General features: G+C 35.2%; 1 protein-coding gene across 1 annotated transcript; it reads left to right on the forward strand.

Moving 5' to 3' along the window:
* Positions 1 to 9,097: 9,097 nt before the first annotated feature.
* MONOS_12879c2 (uncharacterized protein) lies at positions 9,098 to 10,540 on the forward strand (the record flags this gene model as incomplete). Its single annotated transcript, XM_067865536.1, has 1 exon — positions 9,098 to 10,540. One exon carries the CDS (start codon positions 9,098 to 9,100, stop codon positions 10,538 to 10,540), a length of 1,443 nt encoding a protein of 480 aa, XP_067718817.1.
* Between the last annotated feature and the right edge of the window lie 1,730 nt (positions 10,541 to 12,270).

Raw genomic sequence — 12,270 nt, forward strand, 5'->3', positions numbered from 1 at the left:
TTCTCAAAGAAAATGAAAAATATGTGAGGAAAAACATGAATTTTCAAGAATTTTATACATAATTCATTAAAACCTCCTTTCTCGATTAATCTAACAGTTGCTTCAAAAAATTAATAAAAAAATAAATTTTGGTAAGATGTAACAAATTGGGTCCCAATTTTTGCTGTGAAAAAATTAGAATGCTGTAGCAAATTTGACACACTCGAATGAAAACATTCTTCCAATGATATTTTTTGTTCTGAAAAATCATGATTTTTATTGAAAAATCCTATCATAACATTATTTTTAAATCATTATCACTCAAATGGTGGAACAGATCCATTCAAAAATTTTTTCAGGATAATGAAAAGAAAACTTTAAAGATGATGAAATATCTACAGATTCTGTTAATAAAAACAATTTTATTTGAGGATTTTTTGATTAAAGTTAAATAAAGAAGGAAATATGTTGGAGAATGAAGAAAAAATCTAATGTTTCTATCAATTTTTGAAAATTCTTGTTCGGTTTTTGGTAGTGAACCAGAATTGTTCTTTAGATTTGTTAATTCGTTAAAACAAAATTATTCATTTTTTTATCGAATTATCAACAATGGAGTATTTTTAAGATATAATTCAAGATGATTATTAAAAAAAATTTTTGGACCCAATTCTTTACACTTTACCTAAATATTCATATCTTAAAACCATTTTAAGTGAATTTTTTATTTTCAAAAAATTCTTTCATAGTGTAAATTTTTTTTCAATGAAAACGCCTTTAGCGGTATATTTTGCCTCATGCATCATCCTGCAGAAGCATCATTCATGAGCATTGCAGCAAATGCACGAGTGTCAATGATGCTTTGAATTAGAATTTCATTTTTCTTTCTTTTTTTATTGGTTTATTTGCTTAGCTCGTTATTTAATAAATGTGGAAATATCAACGCGTAAAAAATATAAGTTGAACAAATAAATCTGCACAACAAACTTTTGAAAAAACATCTGATATTGTTATTTTCACTTTTTCGTCTTATTTCTCAGTGTTTCTTGAAAATTTTCAAAGCGAAATTTTTTGACAGAAAACAAATGATATCAAAAAGGAATTAACTGTCGATTGAAAAATAGGAATTACTTTTCATTTAATAGCTGCTCATTTTTTTCAGTGTGCATTTCTCACACAATCATGTTGTGCTTTGTTCAAAATGATATTATTTATTCAGAATTGTTTTATTCTTTATTTTTCCAACATATTTGTGTTGTTGGATAAAGAAGCCATGGGGATATGTTGGTGACTGATTTTTGAACACAACCAGGTTTATCATTTTATTCTGACCGTTATTTATATGAGTAATAATTTTTGAAAAATCACAAAACACTTATTTTTTGTATTTCTTTTTGAAATGTTTTTTATTCATTTCAATTCCTTATGTTACTCATGCTTCACAAATGAGTTTGTCACAATAAATTTTGAATGAACAACAACGAAATGTGTTTGTCAATGTTTTGGGTGATAATCTTTGAAATCATAACTTTTTTAGAAGTGCTAATCAATAAAACATTTATGTTTGAAATATAAATTTTTTTTTGTTGTTCCCAAAATACTTTATCAAAATTGATGTTGTGAACTGTTGAATTTGAATTTTCACTTATTTTCCTATGATGAATATTTTCTAATTAATGTTCGAAAGAAATTGTGATTTCAAAGATGATCACCCAAAACATTGACAAACACATTTCGTTGTTGTTCATTCAAAATTTATTGTGACAAACTCATTTGTGAAGCATGAGTAACATAAGGAATTGAAATGAATAAAAAACATTTCAAAAAGAAATACAAAAAATAAGTGTTTTGTGATTTTTCAAAAATTATTACTCATATAAATAACGGTCAGAATAAAATGATAAACCTGGTTGTGTTCAAAAATCAGTCACCAACATATCCCCATGGCTTCTTTATCCAACAACACAAATATGTTGGAAAAATAAAGAATAAAACAATTCTGAATAAATAATATCATTTTGAACAAAGCACAACATGATTGTGTGAGAAATGCACACTGAAAAAAATGAGCAGCTATTAAATGAAAAGTAATTCCTATTTTTCAATCGACAGTTAATTCCTTTTTGATATCATTTGTTTTCTGTCAAAAAATTTCGCTTTGAAAATTTTCAAGAAACACTGAGAAATAAGACGAAAAAGTGAAAATAACAATATCAGATGTTTTTTCAAAAGTTTGTTGTGCAGATTTATTTGTTCAACTTATATTTTTTACGCGTTGATATTTCCACATTTATTAAATAACGAGCTAAGCAAATAAACCAATAAAAAAAGAAAGAAAAATGAAATTCTAATTCAAAGCATCATTGACACTCGTGCATTTGCTGCAATGCTCATGAATGATGCTTCTGCAGGATGATGCATGAGGCAAAATATACCGCTAAAGGCGTTTTCATTGAAAAAAAATTTACACTATGAAAGAATTTTTTGAAAATAAAAAATTCACTTAAAATGGTTTTAAGATATGAATATTTAGGTAAAGTGTAAAGAATTGGGTCCAAAAATTTTTTTTAATAATCATCTTGAATTATATCTTAAAAATACTCCATTGTTGATAATTCGATAAAAAAATGAATAATTTTGTTTTAACGAATTAACAAATCTAAAGAACAATTCTGGTTCACTACCAAAAACCGAACAAGAATTTTCAAAAATTGATAGAAACATTAGATTTTTTCTTCATTCTCCAACATATTTCCTTCTTTATTTAACTTTAATCAAAAAATCCTCAAATAAAATTGTTTTTATTAACAGAATCTGTAGATATTTCATCATCTTTAAAGTTTTCTTTTCATTATCCTGAAAAATTTTTGAATGGATCTGTTCCACCATTTGAGTGATAATGATTTAAAAATAATGTTATGATAGGATTTTTCAATAAAAATCATGATTTTTCAGAACAAAAATATCATTGGAAGAATGTTTTCATTCGAGTGTGTCAAATTTGCTACAGCATTCTAATTTTTCACAGCAAAAATTGGGACCCAATTTGTTACATCTTACCAAAATTTATTTTTTATTAATTTTTTGAAGCAACTGTTAGATTAATCGAGAAAGGAGGTTTTAATGAATTATGTATAAAATTCTTGAAAATTCATGTTTTTCCTCACATATTTTTCATTTTCTTTGAGAAAAAATAACAAAAATATTCATTTCTCTCCAGAAGTCAAACTATTTTTTCCAATATGTCTCGTGAATTGCAAAATAAGTGATACAAAAAAATCTTTTTTCTTTTCTTTTTAAGTTGAGAAAATTCCATTTGTTTTTTTTTTAAAAAAGAAGTGACGTTGACAAATCGAACTGCTAATTTGGGTTGAGGAAAAAAGTTGACTGATTTGTTCTTTATTCTCTTCTCAGCAAATTTCCCAAAAAATAATGCCAGAAAATATTTGCCATTCATTTGCTTCTCCACCTTCTTTTTATCATTTTTCCAAAATATTATTATCTTCTTTCCCCAGACATTGATTGTCGCCCCTTCACTCACATGCTTCCCACTCAGCACTGTGATTGTCGAGCTCAGCTGCGCCATGCTCGACCCCACCGCATGCCCCACTGTCTTGCAAGGTGCTGCCTCACTCATCCCACACAGATTGCTCGAGTCACTTCCACCCACCCCAACAAACCGATCCTTCATCCCTTCCTTCAGCCAATCCTTCTTTTCTGTATATTGATAATACCAACTTCCAGATTTATAATAACGGCACACTCTCGTATCATTGCTATTCGTTGTATATGATTCATAGAACGGGTTAGCCGATGAAAACAGATTGTAGTCATCTCGAAAATACACATCGTGGCCATATGGAGTGGAAGCGTTGCAACTACAATCATGGAAGAAGAAGAAATAGCAATAAATGTTGTTGCTTGGAGCTGTTGATTGATATGGATAAAAATACAATCCTCCGCCATATGATACAGCTGAGCACGAAATGAACTGGAGGCTCCTCATTTTGAATGCAGCTGGAACATTTTGGCAAAACATCCCTCCTCCGCCAGTGCTCGAAAGTGTACATGAAGTGAAGAAACACTCAAACACACAAGCACTCTCTCCTTTGCCACTTTCCGTTCCAACACATGAAGATCCAGAAATATTAAAAGAATTTAGAAAAAGTCCTCCTCCATTATATTTTGCAGAACATTTCTGGAATTCACAACCACTTATCCTGACACACGACGAAATTGATTCAGCAAGCATCCCTCCTCCAGCCCAATTTTGAGCAGAGCATGCATTGAATGAGTTGTTCTCAATCTTGATGGAATTTATTGAAACGCAAAAAATTCCTCCACCATCCCAATATGCAGTGCAGTCATTGAACGAACAAAACTTCACTGAAAGTGTTCCTGATGCCTTATTATACATGTAAATTGCTCCACCATTTGAAGTTCCATCTGAATAAGAAGTTCCTGTTCCAGTTGTATTTGACCCATTCCACACACACCAAGTGAATGAATTCGCCCCATTGTCTGTAATCTGCTGTCTCGCTGGTTTCGATGGATTCCCTTCACTCCCATTGACTGCAACATTCTGAGACCGATAGCATCTGACAAATGAGGTGTTTGAGGCAGCCAATGAAGATGAGGGGCTGTTCAGCGAGGGGACAATGCCCCCATCATACACATCCCACACTGATGAAAATGTGCATCCACTCATCAGAAATGATGTTTGGCTCAGACTTTCACCCAGTTGTCTTGTTTTCTGTGGATTTGTGGAGACGTTGAAGAAGGTCAGTTTGGAAAGAGATACAAGGGGTGCCAGGGGAGGTGCCAGAAACGGGGCTGACATCACACAAAAAGATGAGAAACCAGACTCACTCACCAGAACACTCCCTCCTCCTTCGCTTTCTTCTTCTCTTTTTTCTTCTCTTCTTTCACTTCCTCTTCCTCCACCTCTCTTTCCTCCGCTCTCTCCTCCTTCATCTCTTCCTCTACCTCTCAATAAAATATTTCTTATGACTCCAAAAATCTTACAACCCTTTTCTTGTCCCTTTCTGCTGCATATGTGATGAATCTCATAAAAAATATATAACAGACCTTCGCTGTCAATGCATTTTTATAATTAATGATCCTATATAGCTTTTTCTCAAGCTAATTCCGCCATTGACCTTCACTTTCTATCGTTTGATGTAATTTCACTCCCTTGAAGTTTTACGAAAACGCCAGCAAAAACAATTTTGTTCAAACAAATAAAAAGAAAAACAATAAATCATATTAAAAATAGGTCAAATAATATCACCAATAAAAATGTCATACCTTTGTTTTCCTTTTCTCTCGCTCACTTTTCTCAAAGAATCATCGTATTCCTTGTCCCCTCATCCCTTCCATCATCTCCAACAAAAACAAAACATGCTGCAATCTCCATCCATAAAGATATCCCTTTTGGTTTATATTCCGAGGAGCATTCCTTTCTCCTTTTTTGAATAATTCTTTGTTGAACTGACTTTCCTCTATTTTTCTCCAAAATCTCTTTTCTCTTTTTTCTTCTTCATATCCTCCCTTAATTCATATTTCCCATTCATTCCCTTCTTTCAGCTCTTCTTCGGATGTTCCAAAAAAAAAAAAAAAAAATTCATTCTTCTAATTCCTCTTGTTTTCCTTCTTCATCTCTTTTTCTTTTCCCTATCTTCTGCTTCAGCTTCAGCTTCTTTTTCTTCTTCTCGAATTTTAATCAAATTTCTTCTTCTGCTGTATCATCAATTCCTTGATCTCATTTTTGGCTTTTAACAAGATTCGTCCTATATGTCTTCCAAAACCTTCTAAAATTTTTTAATCTTCTTTTCATTTCATTCATTTGCATTTTGCGCCCGCTCATTTCACTCAACGTTCTGCAATTGTCATATCCTGACTTCTTTTAATGCATCCAACATCCTCTTTTTCCACATCCCACGTTCATTCATTGCCATCGAGCAGTCCTGTGAAAAAACCTAATTTCATTAATAAAAAATAACATTTGATAAAAAATATTAATAAAAAAATGCAAACCTATATCTTTCGCAATGACCGCCTTTCGCTGACTTTTTCTTTCTTCTTCTTTTTAAAATATTAACAAAAGCTCAATCCTCTGTTCTGCTTCCACTCAAATAACCTTCACAAACTCCGTTCTATAAAAAACAAGCAATGAAGAAGATTCTATCCAAAGAACCCCTTCCCATCTCTTTCCACTCAATTGTCTTCTTCTTCTCTCCATTTCCCCTCAAAACAACAACAATACCACTCCACCAAATATCACAATCCATGTCCTCCCCAGCTCCCATTGCCCTTCTTCCAACCAATAAAAAAATAAATACCTCCATCCTTTTTCTGTCTCTTTCCATTGCAAGACACCCTTTCGTAGTCAGCTCCTCATCTTCCTCTGCCTCCACACCTCCAATGCAAAGTGCCAGCGCTGATGTTCCTTCTTCCCGTCTTCCTCCACCTCTGCCTCCATCCCTTGCCCTGCAAATGAGAGGCGCGACCAAACGGTTCACAAAATAAATTATATAAAAATATGAAGAAAATTTTTCTTTCGTTTTTCTTCTTCTTCAACCCCATTTCCCCCTCTACTTGTACATCCACAAATACTCTCCCTCTTGTTCCGCCTCATATGAACCCTCCTCTCTCTCTCTACATTTGAAAATAAAAAAACATCTCCTCCCCATATCTCTCCATCCCTCATCCTCTCCTCCAATAAATATTCCATTCACTCCACTCATCTTCCGCCCTTCTTATCTTCCCCCTCGCCCCACCTCCTCAACAACAAATTCCATTTCTCAAATAACAAACATCCCTCCAACTCATTCCAACTCGCAAAAATCTCAACAACAACCCCTCCCAACCTCATCCCAATCCATCTCCCGCACATCCATTTTGCCTCTTAAATCTCACAAAAATGCCTCTTTCTCCCTCCAAAAAAATATTCTTTTATCGTTCCTTTCCCCCTCCAAAACCCTGCTTCCTCCAAAAACTCAACTTCATCACCCCATACCACAAATCCATCCTTTTGTTATCGCATTGTCTTCATATGCCCGTTCAGCAACGACACATCGAGTAGGACTTTCTTTTCTTTTGTGGCTCTAATTCGTTATGGAAAATGATCAAGTTTTGCCAAATGCTCAGAAACTGCCAACGGGGACAGATTCCGAAGCTAAAACAAAGGCAGGTTGACTAAGTGAAATATTTCCAGTGAAAAGGTTGGGTATTACAAAAGAATATCTGCTTGATGGAAGATGAAATTGTTTATTTTGATTGTTGGAATGCTGTGGAGCAACAATATTTTCGATGGAAATGAAGAATTTTCGATGTATGTATTTTATATTGTTCTGTTGATTGTGAAGATGTTATCGTCCGTATCCTCTCCAAAGTCGTGATTCAGTCAATTTATTTAAAATGGACGATTTATTCCATGCAGAGGAGAACAACGAGGAAGCGAGACAAATGTTATCTTACAAATATATTATTAGAGCCTGAATGTATTTTATCATAAATGTTTATGTGACTTATAATGGACTCAACATGCGCGATGGATAGAAATTCGATGAAAAATGAATATTGATGGAGCAGAAATCGACGGGATTGGAAGATGTCCAAGACAAAAAAGGAAGAATAGCCAATCTCTATGAAAAGGCTGCCTTTTTTTTAAAAAGAGGAAGAGGACATTTTCAGAAAAATTTTATTGGGGAGATTGAGCAGATGAGTGTAAAAGGACTTTGGAGGCAGCTAGAGCAGGACAAGGCGCGTTTCTTGGGATGAGAAGGGCAAGACATTGATTTTATGGACCGGGGGGAGCGATGGAACTGGATTAGATTACTTGGCTTGAGAGGCGAAAATAAGAGGAAAACAGACAATTTGGCGTAATACAAGCAGCTGGAGGCAAATGATAGGTAAAATGGATTTGAGTCATTTAACCTTTGTCTTCAGCCTTCTATCATTGAAACGTTATTCACAAGAGCAGAGAACGAGGTTGCGATGCTGAAGATATCTTCTGACAGAAGACACATAGTATTCAAACTTGACAATAACATCGCATTCACCATCTTCATCATCTTCATCTCTGTCATTGCCATCATTGCTGTCATTATCTTCTTCTTCTTCATTAAAAATTATATTGAAGGATTTTTATTATTTGTGTGTTATTCGAGCGGAATCAGTGCCGAGGATTGGAAATAAAGCAAGTTGTTGGAAGCAGAACAGAATCACTTTCATTGATGTTGAGATTGGCAGCGGAGACAGATCAGCTGGGTGTTGTTGGCAGAAAAGGACAATATTTTGAGAGGCGCTCGAAGAAGAAGAAAGTGTGTGAAGATTGGCAATAAATATATTTCAGAGTTTGTTTTGTATTATTTTTTTTTCCTCCAATTTTTTCAAATATTTATTTATTTATTTTGAGGGATTAAGATTTACGGAAGGACATTTTCAGGCAACGAATGAACATGGGAAAAAGAGCATATTTGATGCTTTTCAGAAAGCAGGCAATGACAATTTTTTTAGAATATCGAAGAATGAGCCAGAGGTATTAAATGAAATGAATGGAAGAGGAGGGATTTGAAGATTTATGTTGAATTTTGAAAAAGAAGGAGAGAAAGCAACAGAAAAGGATAATCGGAAAATAGAAGAAATGGCTGAAGAAGAAATTTGAAAAAAATTAGAGAAGAAGAAAAGAAAAAAGGAAGAAGAAGAAAAGGAAGAAGATTGAAAAAAGAAAATGGTACTGATTTGTGATATTTTTAATATCAATTTTATGTATTTTTTTATATTTTTTCTTTATTTTTTTTAATGATAATAGGGACTTTTGCATGAATATTCAAAAGCGAAGAATGCGAATGGAATATGGAAAGAAGGAAGAAAATTGAAACAAAAGGCAAAAAAGAGATGAGGGGAAGCCATGATGATCAGAAGGGGAAGAAGAAGCAGAAAAAATGATACAATCATATTGAGATATTTTGCAACGTTGTGCTAAAGGCGTTGAGAAGAGAAGGTTGCGTTGAAGAAAGAATTTCAGTAAGCGAATAACAATTCTCATCTTTTTGCCAATTTTTTCTCATCGCCTTTCATGCCCCTTATATCCCTCTTTCATTTGACATTTTTCAACATGTCAACGGAATCCACAGATTATCCATCCCCAGCAACTATGTCAACCCAAACCTCATATCTTATGAACAGCTGTTCATTCTCATCAGTCTGTGATGCATATGATGGCGGGATTGTTCATTCTTTGAACAACCCCTTGGCTTCTCTAACTGCCTCAAACACTTCATTTATTGGGTGTTGTCGAACAAGGAATGTTGTATGTGAAGGAAATGCAGATAGAAAATTGACTCCAGGGAGACAGAATGAAACATTCAATGGAGCAAACTCATTCACTTGGTGCGAGTGGAACGGATCGAGGACAACAGGAACAAACAATGATTACACCGATGTTGCTTCAAATGGAGGGGCCATCTGCATGTATGGTCAATCAAATGCCACTGTTTCAATTAAGCACTGCTCTTTCAACAACTGCAATGCTTTCTTTGATGGAGGGGGAATCATGTGTGCAAACATAAAATCGGTTGAAATTGAAAGCAACTATTTCAATTCATGTTCAGCTCAAGTGAATGTTGGGGGAGGGATATGTGTTTATATTATTTCAACATGTGTTCGGATCAGCAAATGTGACTTTCAAAATTGCAAAGCAAAAGAACGAGGAGGAGGACTTTTTCTTGAGAATTTCCAGGTTTCAGAAGGATGCATTGGAGAAGAAAATGGAGAAGGGGAGAGTGCGTGTGTGTTTGACTGCAGTTTCACTTCATGTTCACTTACGAACAGTTGGGGTGGAGGTATGTATTGCTACAATATTCCTACAGCATTCAAAATGAGGAGCATTCAGTTCATTTCATGTTCAGCAACGTCAGCAGGTGGAGGATTGTATTTTTATCCAAATCAAGCAACAGCACCAGATGATAAAATTTATTGTTATTTTTTGTTCTTTCATGAATGCAAATGCAGAACAACCTCTACTCCGTATGGACATGATGTTGAATACGTTGATTCTTTCAATGTCTATTTGAATTCAGGAAATCCGTTCTATGAATGTTACACCACAAACACGAATGAACAGAGAATGTGCTATGCATACAACTACTCGAATGCAGGTGCCTGGTCTCATCAGCACACAGAAAAGTGGAATTGGCTGAAGAGAGGGATTCTCAACCGGTTTGTGGCAGTGAGTGGTGGAGGCGAAGAAGAGTTGTGTGGATTGGATGAGTCAAGTGCATGCAGAACCATTGGTGTTGCAGTTGATAAGAGCAAGATCCAGGTGAGTCTGTCAGTCACACTGATGGGCGGGAATCACATAAGTGAGACAGCAACAATTGAAATTGGAACAAAAAAGATTATTGTTGTTGGGGCAGGCATTGAGAAAAGTTCGAATGGAACAGAAGCGAATTCGTATTCTTCGTCTTCTTCGCCTTTATCTCCATATTCGCCTTCTTCGCCATCATTTACTCCTCTTAATTTGTCAATTTCATTTTTTCATTCTATTTGTTCTTCTTAACAATTATCATCATCTTCCACTTCTTCATCTTCTGAGTCGTCCTCGCCTATTTTATGAAAGCACAAGTTGAAGGAGCAATTCGAATGGAAGCAGAACAGGAGAATGGAAATGGGATGTTTATTTTTGGAGGAGCAGAAGAGATACAAAGCTGTTGATTGAATGATGGAAGAATGAGATGAGGGGAAATGAGTGCTTTTGCAGAAAGGACGATATTTTGAGAAGAAGAAAGAAGAAGAACAGAAACAATGAAGAATGGAGATTATACAAGGTTTGAATTCATATTTTTTTATTTTTAATAAAAGAAATAACATTTTATCAAAATTTTCTAATATATATTTTTATTTGAAATTAGGATCTTTTTGGAAGAATATCTTCATCTGATAAAAGCGCAAGATATGAGAAAAGATGGATTTTGAGGCAATCCCGGGAAGATGGCAGAAGGCAGGAAATGGAATGGGCATGGATGAGTGAGCAAAGGGAAACATATGAAATGGATGGAAAAGAAGGGATTTGCGAAATGGAAAAGGTATTTTGAAAAGGGGGAGGGGAAGCGATAAAAGATAGAGAGAAGAGAAATTGAAGAAATGGCAGAAGGAGAAATTTGAGAAATAGTTGAGAAGAAGAAGGCATTAATAAGAAAACAGATTGAAAAGGAATGAAAGGAGGGAAATAAGAGGAAAAAGGAATTTGAAGATCGAATGTTTTGAGGAGCATTTGAAGAAGAGTGAGAAAAATGGAAGGGGATGAAAAGTTTGTTGTGGGAATGGAGAAGGATGTTGAGGGAGGGGCATTTGATGTGAGTGGGAGCATTGGGGCGTTGACAAACATCACATTGAAAGGGTGGAGAAGAGGGGGAGATTTACTCTGGAAGGCTGTTTGGAGGGAAGGGATATGGAAGGGAGAAGGGTGGAGGTGAAGAAAAAGGAGGAGAAGAAGGAGAAAGAGGAAGAGATAGAGGAAGAGGAAGAGAAGGAGATGGAGAAGGCATTGAAGGGAGTATTTCGGTGAGTGAATCACACTTCTCTTCTTTTTGTGTCTCATCAGCCCCATTCCTCTCATCCCCTTCAATTCCCCTTGTATCCCTCTCTCACCTGACATTTTTCAATATTTCAACAGCAAATGATGCGTGCTCGCCTTCAACAACTACGTCAACCCAAACCTCATGTTTTATGAGTAGCTGCTCATTCTCATCTGTTAATGATGCATATGATGGAGGAATTGTTCATTCCCTCAACAACCCCTTGGCTTCATTGACAGCTTCAAACACTTCATTCATCGGGTGTTGTCGGACAAGAAACGTTGTATGTGAAGGAACATCGGACAGAAAGTTGACTCCAGGGAGACAGAGCATTACAGAGAATATAGCAAATTCATTCACTTGGTGTGAGTGGAACGGATCGAAGGCAAACGGAAGCAAAGATGATTACGCAGATGAAGCTTCTAACGGTGGAGCAATTCGAATGTTTAACCTCAATTCAGGAGAACTGACAGTTTCTCATTGTGCATTCAACGACTGCTATGCATATTATGGCGGAGGCGGAATCATGTGCCGTTCAACCAAGTCAGTTGATATAACAAACAATTTATTCAACGCTTGCAATGCTCAAAACAATGCCGGAGGGGATTGTATGTTGTATTAATTTCATCATGTGTTCGGATCAGCGGATGTGAATTTCGAAAATGTTCTGCTTATGGCTGGGGAGGAGGTCTTGATCTTGATAATTTTCAGG

This window comes from Monocercomonoides exilis, assembly GCF_001643675.1.
Source record: "Monocercomonoides exilis strain PA203 chromosome Unknown scaffold71-172346, whole genome shotgun sequence".
Lineage (NCBI taxonomy): Eukaryota > Preaxostyla > Oxymonadida > Polymastigidae > Monocercomonoides > Monocercomonoides exilis.